The sequence below is a fragment of the Palaemon carinicauda genome, unplaced genomic scaffold (assembly GCF_036898095.1).
Source record: "Palaemon carinicauda isolate YSFRI2023 unplaced genomic scaffold, ASM3689809v2 scaffold562, whole genome shotgun sequence".
Taxonomy (NCBI): Eukaryota; Metazoa; Arthropoda; class Malacostraca; order Decapoda; family Palaemonidae; genus Palaemon; species Palaemon carinicauda.
Window position 1 is genome coordinate 15,001 of NW_027171830.1, and position 16,560 is coordinate 31,560.

Sequence of the window (16,560 nt, forward strand, 5' to 3'; positions counted from 1 at the left end):
TTTTGAAGTTCTTCAACTTCTCTCATCCATCTCCCGTTCCCATCATTTATCCTCAATTCTCCTCCTTCCCATCCTTTTGAAGTTCTTCAACTTCTCTCATCCATCTCCCGTTCCCATCATTTATCCTCAATTCTCCTCCTTCCCATCCTTTTGAAGTTCTTCAACTTCTCTCATCCATCTCCCGTTCCCATCATTTATCCTCAATTCTCCTCCTTCCCATCCTTTTGAAGTTCTTCAACTTCTCTCATCCATCTCCCGTTCCCATCATTTATCCTCAATTCTCCTCCTTCCCATCCTTTTGAAGTTCTTCAACTTCTCTCATCCATCTCCCGTTCCCATCATTTATCCTCAATTCTCCTCCTTCCCATCCTTTTGAAGTTCTTCAACTTCTCTCATCCATCTCCCGTTCCCATCATTTATCCTCAATTCTCCTCCTTCCCATCCTTTTGAAGTTCTTCAACTTCTCTCATCCATCTCCCGTTCCCATCATTTATCCTCAATTCTCCTCCTTCCCATCCTTTTGAAGTTCTTCAACTTCTCTCATCCATCTCCCGTTCCCATCATTTATCCTCAATTCTCCTCCTTCCCATCCTTTCTATTTTCTTCAATTCCTCTCATCCATCTCCTGTCCCCATCATTTATCCTTAATTCTCCTTCTTCCCATCCTTTTGAAGATCTTCAACTTCTCTCATCCATCTCCCGTTCCCATCATTTATCCTTAATTCTCCTCCTTCCCATCCTTTTGAAGTTCTTCAACTTCTCTCATCCATCTCCCGTTCCCATCATTTATCCTTAATTCTCCTCCTTCCCATCCTTTCTATTTTCTTCAAATCCTCTCATCCATCTCCTGTCCCCATCATTTATCCTTAATTCTCCTCCTTCCCATCCTTTTGAATTTCTTCAATTTCTCTCATCCATCTCCTGTTCCCATCATTTATCCTCAATTCTCCTCCTTCCCATCCTTTTGAAGTTCTTCAACTTCTCTCATCCATCTCCCGTTCCCATCATTTATCCTTAATTCTCCTCCTTCCCATCCTTTTGAAGTTCTTCAACTTCTCTCATCCATCTCCCGTTCCCATCATTTATCCTCAATTCTCCTCCTTCCCATCCTTTTGAAGTTCTTCAACTTCTCTCATCCATCTCCCGTTCCCATCATTTATCCTTAATTCTCCTCCTTCCCATCCTTTTGAAGTTCTTCAACTTCTCTCATCCATCTCCCGTTCCCATCATTTATCCTTAATTCTCCTCCTTCCCATCCTTTTGAAGTTCTTCAACTTCTCTCATCCATCTCCCGTTCCCATCATTTATCCTCAATTCTCCTCCTTCCCATCCTTTTGAAGTTCTTCAACTTCTCTCATCCATCTCCCGTTCCCATCATTTATCCTTAATTCTCCTCCTTCCCATCCTTTCTATTTTCTTCAATTCCTCTCATCCATCTCCTGTCCCCATCATTTATCCTTAATTCTCCTCCTTCCCATCCTTTTGAAGTTCTTCAACTTCTCTCATCCATCTCCCGTTCCCATCATTTATCCTTAATTCTCCTCCTTCCCATCCTTTTGAAGTTCTTCAACTTCTCTCATCCATCTCCTGTTCCCATCATTTATCCTCAATTCTCCTCCTTCCCATCCTTTTGAAGTTCTTCAACTTCTCTCATCCATCTCCCGTTCCCATCATTTATCCTTAATTCTCCTCCTTCCCATCCTTTCTATTTTCTTCAATTCCTCTCATCCATCTCCTGTCCCCATCATTTATCCTTAATTCTCCCCCTTCTCATCCTTTCTAATTTCTTCAATTTCTCTCATCCATCTCCTGTTCCCATCATTTATCCTTAATTCTCATTCTTACCATCTTTTTGAATTTCTTAAATTTCTCTCATCCATCTCCTGTTCCCATCATTTATCCTTAATTCTCCTCCTTCCCATCCTTTCTAATTTCTTCAATTTCTCTCATCCATCTCCCGTTCCCATCATTTATCCTTAATTCTCCTCCTTCCCATCCTTTCTATTTTCTTCAAATCCTCTCATCCATCTCCTGTCCCCATCATTTATCCTTAATTCTCCTCCTTCCCATCCTTTTGAATTTCTTCAATTTCTCTCATCCATCTCCTGTTCCCATCATTTATCCTCAATTCTCCTCCTTCCCATCCTTTTGAAGTTCTTCAACTTCTCTCATCCATCTCCCGTTCCCATCATTTATCCTTAATTCTCCTCCTTCCCATCCTTTCTATTTTCTTCAATTCCTCTCATCCATCTCCTGTCCCCATCATTTATCCTTAATTCTCCTCCTTCTCATCCTTTCTAATTTCTTCAATTTCTCTCATCCATCTCCTGTTCCCATCATTTATCCTTAATTCTCATTCTTACCATCTTTTTGAATTTCTTAAATTTCTCTCATCCATCTCCTGTTCCCATCATTTATCCTTAATTCTCCTCCTTCCCATCCTTTCTAATTTCTTCAATTTCTCTCATCCATCTCCTGTTCCCATCATTTATCCTTAATTCTCCTCCTTCCCATCCTTTCTAATTTCTTCAATTTCTCTCATCCATCTTCTGTTCCCATCATTTATCCTTAATTCTCATTCTTACCATCTTTTTTAATTTCTTCAATTCCTCTCATCCATCTCCTGTTCCCATCATTTATCCTTAATTCTCCTCCTTCCCATCCTTTCTAATTTCTTCAATTTCTCTCATCCATCTCCTGTTCCCATCATTTATCCTTAATTCTCCTCCTTCCCATCCTTTCTAATTTCTTCAATTTCTCTCATCCATCTTCTGTTCCCATCATTTATCCTTAATTCTCATTCTTACCATCTTTTTGAATTTCTTCAATTCCTCTCATCCATCTCCTGTTCCCATCATTTATCCTTAATTCTCCTCCTTCCCATCCTTTCTAATTTCTTCAATTCCTCTCATCCATCTCCTGTTCCCATCATTTATCCTTAATTCTCCTCCTAACCATCTTTTTGAATTTCTTCAATTCCTCTCATCCATCTCCTGTTCCCATCATTTATCCTTAATTCTCCTCCTAACCATCCTTTTGAATTTCTTCAATTTCTCTCATCCTATCCCCATCATTTATTCATTTATATATACCTCTCCTCCCTACTGTCCATCTACCCTAATCCAACCCCTTGAATGTATCATTTTCAACCTCACATCAACCAAATATTAAACTGTCAATTATCATCTATCAATCTAAATGCACTGCCATCTTCACGCGTCAAATTCATGGCATCAACTCCATTCAACTCGCTAATACCACCGACCATCCATCTCTATTTGCATTGAACTTATCCCCATAGCTAGACAAGTCCATTCACTCATCCTTCAAGATCACTGTACTAATGACTTAAGCTCATCCTGCCTTACTTCTCATCCTTCCCTGCATCTGTCCAGTGTCGAATCCTTGCTGGCTCCTCCTCGTCTAACACAACATATCCCTACCATCCCCATATCCTCATCCTAACGTCACACTTCATTTCAGGCTGACTAGGGATCCTTATCATCATCATAATCAAAACTGATAACTAGTTATTCATTGTCCATGAAGGGTCATGAATAGTGTTCTCTTCTGGGCTTATTTCAGGTCTGGTGAACTTGCGAAGGTGGTAGCATGTCGTAGTAATCGTTACTTACTTTAACCCCTTTCAGCACTGCTACGTACCTACGTATACTCGTGTAAGTGTTCTAGTTGTGAAAAAGTTCCAGAAGCTTTGTCAAACATGATCCCTTTTGTCTGAAACCATGTTAGCTGTCAATCAGAAGATTGTTTTTTCCTATATGTTCTATTAAGGCTTTCAAGAGGCTGCAGCCACCACTAGAAACTATCGAGCTAGAGTGAGCCCCGAACTCCCGTCCAACAGATTCCCAGGCAGGGACGTTTCCAATAGGCTACCACAATCCTTAAATAAAATGCTAAGTATAACAGTACATATCTTACACTAAACTTGAAAGTAAGTTATATTTATAATCAGAGTCTATCTATCTATTTACCAAGGCACTACCCCTGAATTTTAGGGGGTAGCCGACATCAAACCAGAAACAAAAGAGAACTTTTCCTCTCTTCGCTGTTCCCAGCCTGACAAGGTACTCAGCCGACTTAAGCTAGTACTGCTAGGGTGCCACAGATCAGTCCAATTTGCTTCACCAGTTACCTGTTTAGAAAAAACTGCCTGAAATAAGTCCAGAGGGACCACTACTTCATGACCTTAGAAACCACAATTCCATGAAGGCTATTTTTGGGGCTTGTTCAAATGTCATTTTAATCTCGCATCTAAATCAATTGCAAAAGAAACATGAACAATTGAAGCAGGCCTCATTTAACAATGGAATGTGGCTATGCCTTGAAATTGACATCTTCGTAATTTTCAAACCATCATCGGAAGTTACAGTAGCATGTTTCCAAAATTCTGTGAATCGTACATTTGTCTCTGGGCCCTTCCATGTCAGAGAAAGATAAATCACCCTTTTAAACAAATAACGATAATTTTCAGTGCTCTTTTGTGTGTTTAATAGCTTATTACTCCAGTGGATCTCGCAAAAGTTCTTAGTGAGAATTTTTGGTTTGCAACAATCAATACCTACTACTTGATCCTGCTCACCATGAGCAGTAGTGACCAATAAAACCATTCTTTTCTCCTATGTGTGACCGTTTTTCAGCAAGGAGATGTGTTAAACTTTTCCAGGGTTGCAGATACAGAGTGAACACAAATGAGACAGAGGTGTCTGACTTTGTTGATACGAGTGCAAAAGTGGCCATCTGTGTTGTACTCTTGTGGTCTGACATTTTCCCGAAGGGACGATCCGCCACATATATGAACCGTTAAAACGATCCCTTTTCATTAATATCAGTTTATATGATAGAAAATCCTTCAAAGATCACACTAGAGGGTGGCAATTGTAGAACCATGTTTCTTAATTATACTTGTGAAGCCAAAATGTAAGAGAAAAAACAAGAAATTCTGTGTTGCTCCTTAGATAGAAAGGCACTCCAGAGAAGAAACCTATTGGAAAAATGGGTAATCAGGCAAGTGACTATTAGCAAAATGTCCATTACGGCAAGTGTCTATTGGCGAAATATCTATTCAGGCAAGTGACTATTAGCAAAATGTCCATTACGGCAAGTGTCTACTGGCGAAATATCTATTCAGGCAAGCGACTATTAGCAAAATGTCCATTACGGCAAGTGTCTATTGGCGAAATATCTATTCAGGCAAGTGACTATTAGCAAAATGTCCATTACGGCAAGTGTCTACTGGCGAAATATCTATTCAGGCAAGCGACTATTAGCAAAATGTCCATTACGGCAAGTGTCTATTGGCGAAATATCTATTCAGGCAAGCGACTATTAGCAAAATGTCCATTACGGCAAGTGTCTACTGGCGAAATATCTATTCAGGCAAGCGACTATTAGCAAAATGTCCATTACAGCAAGTGTCTATTGGCGAAATGTCTACTTGGACAAGTACCTATTGGCAAAATGTGCATTCAGACAAGTGCCTATTGGAAAAATATCTCGTCAGGCTAGTGCCTACTGGCAAACTGTACCTTCAGGCATGTGTCTATTAGCAAAATGTCCAGTACAGCAAGTGTCTAATGGGAAAATGTCCCTTCGGGCAAGTGACTATTATCAAAATCTCCCTTCAGGCAAGTGTTTACTGACAAAATGACCATTTAGGCAACTGTCTATTGGCAAAATGTTCCTTCAGATAAGTGTCTATTGGATAAAACATCCAAGGAAACTATTATTTTTCTGTGTTACTGACTAACCAAACTTTCTTATTTCAGGTTTATCGAATTGTATAAACAACTGTAACTTCTGTTTGTAAATATTTTCTCAGATGTAATATCTATTTCAAAATGGTTGGGCCTTTGGATGTTCTTGTGTGTTACATATCCACAGTAATTAAAAAGCCTTTTTACCTATGAAAACAATTTAATTCTAATCAAATTCAATTAAAAATAAAAAGGAAATGTCAGCCTGAGATGATGATAATGATGTGTTAGAATTGTATTATAAGATGTCCCCAGTCTTTCAATATCTTATAAACCAGACTATTTCTAAGGTTACTGTTTATTCAGAAGTGTGAGTTCATAACCATAAATTGTTCATATCTCGTCCCTTGAAAATTAAGATTAAAGTCAAATTTCAAAACTCAAATTAAACTCAAATAAGTAACTTGTGAAATGTAAACATACAAAATCAAAATCAAGGATAGGTGATTTTATTGTTTAATATCTATCAAACAAAAAAAATCCTCCACTTAAAGATTTCTCGTAGTTTGTATCTAGTATTTTGTTCACACATGAGGAGGAGCTGCCATTGATTAAGCCCACCCACATTACACCCACTCCCTCCCCCTGAAAAATAACAGACGCCCCCTTTCCCTTCGCCTGCAATGTACCTCCCTCTGTCCTGATCCTGGTACCTTGGCCTCTTTCCCGTAGGAATGTATTGGCACTATTCCTGTATGAATAAATTGGCACTCAACCTGTATGAATGTACTGGTACTTTTCCCATATGAATGTATAGGTACTTTTCCCATACGAATGTACAGGCACTTTTCCTGTATGAATAAATTGGCACTTTTCCTGTATAAGTGAACAGACCCTTTTCCCGTATGAGTGATTTGGCACCTCTCCCATATGAAGTAATTGGTATTTTCCCGTGTGAATGTATTGGCACTTTTTCCGAATGAGAGAGCTGACATTTTCCCCGTATGAAACAATTCGCACTTTTCTCGTATGAATGCATTGGCACTTTCGTGTATGAATAAATTGGCACTTTTCCCGTATGAGTGAGTTGGTATTTCTGTATGGATAAATTGGCACTTTTCCCGTATGAGTGAGTTGGTATTTCTTTATGGATAAATTGGCACTTTTCCCGTATGAGTGAGTTGGTATTTCTGTATGGATAAATTGGCACTTTCCCCATATGAATATACAGGCACTTTTCCTATATGACTAAATTGGCACTATCGTGTATGAATAAATTGGCCCTTTTCCCGTATGAGTGAGTTGACACTTTTTCCCGTATGAATGTATTGGCACTTTTTCCCAATGAGAGACTTGGCACTTTTCGCGTATGAAGACATTAGTCCTTTCCCCGTATGAATGAATGAAAAAAAACAATATTTTTTTTTTTTTTTGTACTTCTGTGTCCTATACATTTTAGAAGGAGCAAACATCCTTCCTAATTAGAATATTACCCTTAAAATAAATCTGAGGAGGTGCAATTTACAGTGACACCCCTTTCAGGAAGGATGTTTGGTAGCACAACTCTTATTTCACTATCATCTTCAATTTGTTTTCACCATCACCAAATTTTATCACTATTCAAAACATCTGTTTTAAAAAAGAACGTTAATCCCTCACGGCCTACTTTCTTCTATGAACTTATCAGGGGGAAGCAGATGACTAAAAATATTTATGATTTAGGTGAAGCTGGATTATTGTTATTGTCTCCAGACAAGGAAGGTAAGGAGTTTTGCACACTAATACAGTCTCGAGTACCTGTTTCTCCCACACTTCCTAGCCTCTATCAACGCTAATTGAATAATACTGTATGTGTATGTATACACAACCTTCTCTATCCTATGTATGACCGTGTGTATGAAGTATTTATTAGACTGATATATTTGTGCATGTTATGAGTAGAGTAACTAACTTTTAATCCAGTGGATTTATCAGAAACTATTATAGTCATCAAGTTACAGATTTATTTAGAATATTGTCACAAATTTACATTGAAATTTCTCTAAATTTATTTCTATATCGATTAACAAAGCTTATAGTAAATAGATTTATACTATATCAATTCATTTCGAGATACTTGTTCTACTCGCAATAAAATATCTTTCCTTAGATAAGAGTAAATAATAAAAAATTAAATTGTTCTCAAATTTGTCTGATCTCAACTTGGAACTAACTCGATTTATTAATGAATACGTAAACTTTCAGAAAAAAAATTTCCTAAATATAAATAATTTAATTATATTTCACGAAACCATAACTTTCTCTCTGTAGCCCCCTCCACCACCAATGAAGACACACCAAACTCCTCATTGGTGGTGCCCCGGGTTGACCTAGAATGACCTTTCCCTCGTTTCTCCCCCATTCTCTCGCCGCAGTCAACATGAGCGAAGCTACGGGCATCAGCATGGCCTCCTACATATGGGACACGAGTCATGGCATCGGATGGATTGGGGGCATGGCGAATCCTACGGGCGTGGCCCTTTTGGTCCTCCTAACGATTATCGTGGCTTTCAGTCATCGCATGGTCAGGAAGTCCGGATATTTCGAGGTGAGGAGAGACAGAGAATTTGTACCCACAAATACATAATACCAAATAGCGGCCAAATAACAGAGGCCTAAATATCAAACACCTATCAAAATATTTCATTCAAATTCCTCCACCCTTCTTACAGAGCCATATCATACTACAGGCCTACTTTCTCAGTCTCTAAAAATATCCATTTATTAACCTCCCAGTAGTACCTGTTTATTGATTGAGTGACGTACACCTGTTATGCCAAACTAACTAAGACTCCCTTATTCGCGATGTGCACCGGCTATGCCAGGCTAACTAAGACTCCCTTAATCGCGATGTGCAACGGCTATGCCAGGCTAACTAAGACTCCCTTATTCGCGACGTGCACCTACTATGCCAGGTTAACAAGGACTCCTTTATTCGCGACGTGCACCTGCTATAACAGGCTAACTAAGACTCCCTTATTAGCGACGTGCACTGGCTATGCCAGACTAACTAGACTCCCTAATTCGCGATGTGCACCTGCTATGCCAGGCTAACAAGGACTCTCTTATTCGCGACGTGCACCTGCTATACCAGGCTAACTAAGACTCCCTTATTAGTGACGTGCACCGGCTATGCCAGGCTAACTAAGACTCCCTTATTCGCGACGTGCACCTGCTATGCCAGGCTAACAAGGACTCCCTTATTCGCGATGTGCATCTGCTATACCAGGCTAACTAAGACTCCCTTATTTGCGACGCCAGACTAAGACTCCCTTACTCGCGACGTACACCTGAAACGCCAGGCTAAGGCTCCCTTATTCACGAAGTGCACCTGCTATTCCAGACTAACTAAGACTCCCTTATTTGCAGATCTTCTACTGGACCCATCTGCTGTCCCTCCCCTTCTGGGTCCTGTTGGTCCTTCACGGGCCAAACTGCTGGAAATGGCTGCTGTTCCCCGGATGTGCCTTCCTCTTCGAGACGGCTGTCAGGATTGCTCAGGTGTGCTCGGCCAGAGGACAGACACAGGTCATCAGGGGATCAATCATGCCCTCGCAGGTCAGTTGAGAGAGAGAGAGAGAGAGAGAGAGAGAGAGAGAGAGAGAGAGAGAGAGAGAGAGAGAGAGAGAGGGGGAGTATTCACTCTGCATAGAGGTAATCCCTAGATATATATGAGAGATAGAGCATTTAAGCTGTATAGAGCTAATCCGTAGATAAATGAGAGAGAGAGAGAGAGAGAGAGAGAGAGAGAGAGAGAGAGAGAGAGCACATTTACTTTGCATTGAGCTAATCCCCACGTAAAAGGTCTATATTTTGGGGGAAACTAATTCAAACTTAACCAACAGGTTGTCAAGTTACTGATCCGTCGGCCAATGGACTTCGACTTCAAGCCAGGCGAATATGTCTATTTGAACATCCCTTCTATTGCACGCTATGAATGGCATCCATTTACTATTTCCTCGGCTCCTGAACGAGAAGGTACGTGTGGGCATGTACTGTCTTTAGGTCTAACGAACGTAACTTTCAAATACTACACTTAAGACGTCCATGTGGGCATGTACTATCTTAGGTCTAACAAATGAAATTTTCAAATAACACACTTTGAATGTCTTTAATTAGTTTCACCAACAAATATTCCACCATTCCAGATGTCTTCACCGTCCACATCCGATCTGTGGGAGAATGGACGAGACGCGTGTACGAAATGTACCAACCTGACCGGAAGAACTCCGACCCACCTAATGAGAGAAATACCTCCGACCAACTGCAGAAGAAGATCTCGGGCATCCTGAACCCAGCATTCACCACTGATGACGACAGGGACCCTACCCCTGAGAACCACACGGCCATCGACGTAGACGACGATGAAGCAGGCACGACCGACAGAGGAGGAAGGTACATCAACAATTTGATGGAGTTCAATCGCAAAATGAGCGTCTACACACGTCCAGCCTTGTTGCAGGTCGAAGCAGAGTGCAAACCGACCATGGTGGTGGTTCCCGCCTCATATGACAACAGCAAGAATTCCAGCCGTCAGACTCCCAGCAAGCTTGAAAGAAAGAAGTCAAGTAGTCTGTCAAACCTGTCAGCACTGAAAGCGGCCGAGTGTCCCTCACCGCAGCAGACGGATTCTGGCCGGTCTTCGTGCAGCGGTAGTCATTCCAGTTTGGACTCGCTGAGCGACAGCAACTGCACTGATGTCTTCCAGCAGCATCAACACAGCATGCACTGCACGACGTCAGGCGATTGTCAGATGGTGGGCGAGGCCAGAAAGAGAAGAAGACGTTCGTTAGGATCGAATCGAATTGAAGTACAAAATTCTGAGCCTCCGAAGAAGCAGATTGTGGTATGACATCGTGATTGATATGTAACCATAGTCCTAATGAGTATGCCATTATACATCTTCATTCATATCTTTTTTTTTTTTTTTTAATAAATTTGATAAGAACAATTAATTGTAGTTCTAACACACTTCTTCCTTTTGACAGGTTTTGGTAGATGGACCTTACGGCACCCCATCTACGAGAATATTCTCCGTGAGCCACGCCGTCCTCATCGGCGCAGGCATTGGCATTACACCTTTTGCTTCCATCTTACAGAGCGTTATGGCCAGGTGAGAATTTCTGTTATTCCAAGAGTGTGCTCAAGCTCCGCTTTGCAATATATAAATAATAATATAGACCTAATTTACAGCTCAAATTATATCTATTATAACATCAATATGTAGAAACAGACCAGCTATAAGTGACCCTATGATACCAGAAGACGAGTGAACCAACTGTAAGCAGAATTAGAAAACTTTAAGAGGTCGTGTGGACTAATTCAAAATAACTGCTTCATGTGAATGTGATTTTTAGATACAATGTAGGACTATCTCACTTTAATAAAATCCCACTAAGGTTGTAGTGGTGGTGGTGATGATGGCCTGTTGGTAACGTCCTTGACTAGTGATCGCCAGACTGGGCTTCGAGTCCCGCTCAAACTTGTTAGTTCATTTGATCGCTGTAACCTCACCATCCTTGCGAGCTGCGGATGGGGAGTTTGGGGGAACCTATAGGGCTACCTGCTGTCATCAGCAGCCATAGCCTGGCCCTCCTTGGCCCTAGCTTGGGTGGAGAGGGCGCTTGGGCATTGATCATATGAATATATTGGTCAGTCTCTAGGGCATTGCTCTACTATGGTATTGTCACTGTCACTTTCCTCTGTCATTTATAACTGACCTTTAAACCTTTAAAAGCATCATGCTATAAGCCCTGAGGCTCCAACAGGGGAAAAGAGCCCAGTGAGGAAAGGAAATAAATCAACTATATGAGAAGTGATGAATAAAAAATAAAAGCTTAAATACTTATATAATTCTTGTGATTAAATTTGTCCGTTTATCGAAATGCAGCTAGTTATAAAAGTTATAAAAGTGAGAATAGGCCTATATACAATTAAAGGCTTCAAAGTTACTCATGAATGGCAAAGACAAGGAACAGTGGCAATACCCTGAAGACAGAACTTATATACAAATGATCAACACCCAAGCCCCCTCCCGTCAAGCTAGGACCAAGCAGGGCAAGGCAATGGCTACTGATGACTCAGCAGATAGACCTTTAGGCTCCACCCACTAAACCAGCCCACCCTATCCCTAGCTCACAAGTATGGTTAGGTTGCAGACTACTAAAAACTATCGAGCTTGAGTGAGATCTCGAACTCCCCTCCAACATATTACCAGGAGGGAAGGTCTCAAGAAGGCTATCACAAAAATACATTGATACATCTCAAAAATACATCTCAGCAACCAAATATCTATCATTAAAAACCAATAGATATGTGAGAACCAATAGGTCTATGTCCTTGATTAAAATAGATAGGAATAAAATAGATTATAATTGTTACAGCCAGTAACGTTAATTTAACATAGACCTACATCACACATACCCCACCCACAAAAAAAAAAAAAATTCAATAAACTTTTAATAATGAAAATCTGAAATCGAGGCTAGGCCTATGATAAAATACATTTGATTTCCATGTATTATCGGTGTGTTTATTTATCCCATGAAATAAGACATAAATGTAAATATATATATACGAATATCTCCCCTATATCATAAAGAGCAAGTGTCTGGGTATATATATATATATATATATATATATATATATATATATATATATATATATATATATATATATATATATATATACACCCTCCCCGGGAGTGGGGAGAGAGTATTCATACCCTGGTGAGAGAGGGTACCCAGAGAGGTACACTCAAAAATCACAATTACCTATAAATTGCTGAACCGTTTTAGTTAAGAAAGGGGGCGGGGGTGAGAAAGGTTGAATCTGTGCATGTATGTGCATATCTATCTTATTTAGCTGTCAATTTTGACGGGACACGTACGCTAGTTATAACAGACAATTCAATATATCTCTCTATTCCAGGTACCGAGCTGCGAAAGCACCTTGTCCTTACTGCCATCTACCGAGCTGTGTGGCTCTCCCAGCTACACTAAGGAAGTTACGAAAGGTATAATAATATTAAATCATATTTTTAAGATGTCTTTGGTATGGCGTGATCTCAGAAATTATTCTTTTGTTTTGGTATCCGATCTCATTATTTTTAATAGATTAAAAAGCAAGAAAACATAAGAACATTAAGATCCGTTTGTACTGGCAAGCGGTAATGTTGAGCTGCGCACGCTAACATCAATGATTGCTTATCAATTCTTATAAAACCCGATATAATATATATATATATATATATATATATATATATATATATATATATATATATATATATATATATATATATATATATATATATGTTTAGGAAATCTAATGGTTCTTCGCATACCAAAGCAAAAGCACGCCTTTGAAATCGCATACCAAAACAGCGCCTATTTTAATATTGGTATTGTCAATTAATTCACGAGGTAGGCCTAATGCCGAAACTTACGGTTTCATGCCATGCAAATGATAATGGTAAATATATGACACTTTTAATTTCTAGCTAAATGTATGAACCATTTATTTATCCTACTCGTTATCAAATTTGCTAAGATAATGATAATTTGGGGGGACCCCAGCATCCTGCTAGTCTAACTAGTGTTGTAGCTTAGCTTGTAATAATAATAACAACAATAAAAACAAAAACAACAACAACAATAATAATAATAATTAATAACTAGGTTTTAGATGTAGGAACACCAAAACAGAATGAGTTGCAACAATAGTAATGATAAAAAATGCATAACAAACATAAAATAATCAGTAAGAAAAATATATGGTTCATATATATGGCGTGAAATCAAGATATCATAATTGCCTATTGTTCATATCACGTCTCTCAAATAGTTTTTGTACAACCATTTCTCGCTTTCTGGCAAACATAATCTCACAGCTCATCTGTTCTGGCAAGCCATACATGTGTGAGCTGGGAGTGCCAATCATATAAGTCATTATTTCTGGGATATATTTGCCTTCAAGATATCAACAATAGCTTCATACTGAATGTAGTTTGTTTTAAGCATAATGAAGTACAAAATATAGATGAAATTACGTATATTTGGGACCTCTTAATTGGTTAAATAAAGGCGGGTTTACACGGCCGAGCAGCTCGCTGAGCCCGGTTGTCGAGCCTACTTGTAGAACGGCTCGAAGAGCTTTCAGACAGTACATCGAACCTCAGTGTGCCTCGTGCTAAAACAACGTCAACATGTCTCTCGACCAGGACGATTTGATAGCCATTGCTTCAGCAGGGGCACTAAGGAGGAAAAAAAGAGATCAAAGTGGACGAAGGATTGGCTTCTAAAAAGAGAAATTTTCACACACCAACTTGCTTATTACTTTAAAATTAAGGCTTTGAAATTAGTTCTTTCAATATTTCATGCAGAGCCGCTATTCCTTTGTTTCTGGCCACTTTATTGGAATTGTCTTTTGATTTAACTTCCATAAAGCTGGATGAGCCCGATATGCATGTATGAAATCAAGTACGATTTCCTTCTCATTCTTGCTTTCATTAATGGCAGCCATTATTCATTTCTTTGATGATGTTTCCTCTAGCAGGTTTGAATAACAACTGAGGTTCGATGCTCGACACCCGTTCACACGTTCACATCGTTCGTCAAACAATGTAGCTCCGCCCACAAAAGTCAAGATGAGCCTGACTTTCATCGAGCCGTTCGACGAACGCGCTCGACAACCAAATAGCCCGTTTACACGCTCGAACATCAATTCAAACACAGGGTTGTCGAGCCAGGCTCGACTAGCTGCTCGCCCGTGTAAACCCCGCTTAAGAGTTGATGTTTACGAAATACGAAAGTACAGAAAAACTGTCAAAATCGAATGATGAACAACGCAAGCGCGTAACCCACAATGAGTCTCCCGAAAGTAAACAATGTACTTGTCACTAGCCAAGCTACATCCCTATTTTGAAAAGCAGGATAGTATAAGCCCAAGGACTCCAACAGGGAAAATATCCCATTGGGGAGATGAAAAAAGGAAATAAACTATATGAGAAGTCATAGATAATGAATATGAAATATCTTAAGATCATTAACAACGTTAAAATAGATCTGTCACATAGAAAGTCCACGTTTTATTATAACCAAAATACCATAATAGCCAGCAATCGTCATTTCTTATACAGAATTTCAGTATTTTATATAACCCGTAAATTCTAATCTTTTGGAACTAAATTAGTTCAATATTGCAGAGAATGTTTTGATGTTGAACAGGCTGACATGATATATATATATATATATATATATATATATATATATATATATATATATATATATATATATATATATATATATATATTTTAACGTTGTTACATGAGATATTTTATGTTTTATTCATTACTTCTTATATACATACATACATACATATATATATATATATATATATATATATATATATATATATATATATATATATATATATATATATATATTATTTCCGTATTTCCTTTCCTCACAGGGCTATTTTCCCCTGTCTGAGTCTTTTGGCTTGTAGAATCCTGTTTTACCAACTAAGGTTGTAGCTTAGCTGCTGCTGCTGCTAATAATAATAATAATAATAATAATAATAATAATAATAATAATAATAATAATAATAATAATAATAATAATAATAATAATAATAATAATATATGGGAAATGTAACCTTATGATATACCTACACTGTATTCCCACCAATAAAAATCAAAGGACTGATATATATATATATATATATATATATATATATATATATATATATATATATATATATATATATATATATATATATATATATATATATATATATTAAAAACATTTGTATTTATCTTTTAAACAGAACGCTCAAATCGATATAGTTTAACATAAATTACGCAAAACAGTTAATTATAATTTTTCGATATAATATATCATCGGTTTAGGCGCCTAATTTTACGTTCGACTCATCTTTAAATTTAAGTCAAATATATATCCTCCCTCACATTCTTTAAATATGACAACGCTGCTAATTTCATGTTAAATACTATATATATAATAAAACAGATTAACTACTTTAGTTTACATAGTATTAAAACAGAAATATTAAAGCAATTTTTACCTTTAGTTGAACACCAAAGCTAACATCTTGTCCCGCCTTTTTCAAAATAGAACCTTCATTATTTTTGCGGATATTTCTTGATCAAGACAAATAAATCTTATGTAATTTGTAAAATCTGTTTCTTCAAAGCACCGTTGCTTTGCTGTGACCACCTTTCTTGCTTTGACAGCGTTTAGCCTTCGAAAAATGAGATGGTTTTGACAAGTAATCACTCCGAGAGTTTCGCGGACACGGTCTGAATAAACACTGAAGTCTGATTATTATTATTGTTTCTTCTTCGTGTCATTTTAACGGGGAAACGAGAGCAAACTATTGACCTTTATACTTTTAGACCTATAAAATAGAATTATTCATTATCATATACTCGTAACTTTATAGTTAGAATATAATCGTAGTATAGTTATTCTTGATTACTTCATTTTACCAGTATTACAGTAATTTCTTAACCGTTAAACCTTCAAATAGCATGTTTGGCCTTACCATGTAAATACATAACCGTGGACATGGATTGCCCACATAGATATCAATGTCTGATTTGCAATGGGGCTATTCTTGCTCAAATGCACACAATATTAGTGATGAATTTAGAGCAAATCATACGACCAAGTGGAAATAGACGCAGTATATTCAAAGAGTATTCTATCATTGTAGTCTTGGTTAATGGCCAAGTGAATAGCACTAGAATTCTGCTAGTATCCTCTGTTAGTTACTAAGTCAATAGCAC

At 38.2% G+C, this 16,560-nt stretch overlaps 1 protein-coding gene across 1 annotated transcript in view; it reads left to right on the forward strand.

Moving 5' to 3' along the window:
- Positions 1 to 16,560, forward strand: part of LOC137637161 (NADPH oxidase 5-like) — a 35,024-nt gene that overhangs the window by 14,340 nt on the left and 4,124 nt on the right. The window contains exons 3-8 of the mRNA XM_068369431.1: positions 8,129 to 8,301; positions 9,123 to 9,311; positions 9,599 to 9,731; positions 9,902 to 10,599; positions 10,742 to 10,866; positions 12,684 to 12,768. Coding sequence (XP_068225532.1) covers positions 8,129 to 8,301; positions 9,123 to 9,311; positions 9,599 to 9,731; positions 9,902 to 10,599; positions 10,742 to 10,866; positions 12,684 to 12,768 — 1,403 coding nt within the window. The remainder of the gene's footprint in view (positions 1 to 8,128; positions 8,302 to 9,122; positions 9,312 to 9,598; positions 9,732 to 9,901; positions 10,600 to 10,741; positions 10,867 to 12,683; positions 12,769 to 16,560) is intronic.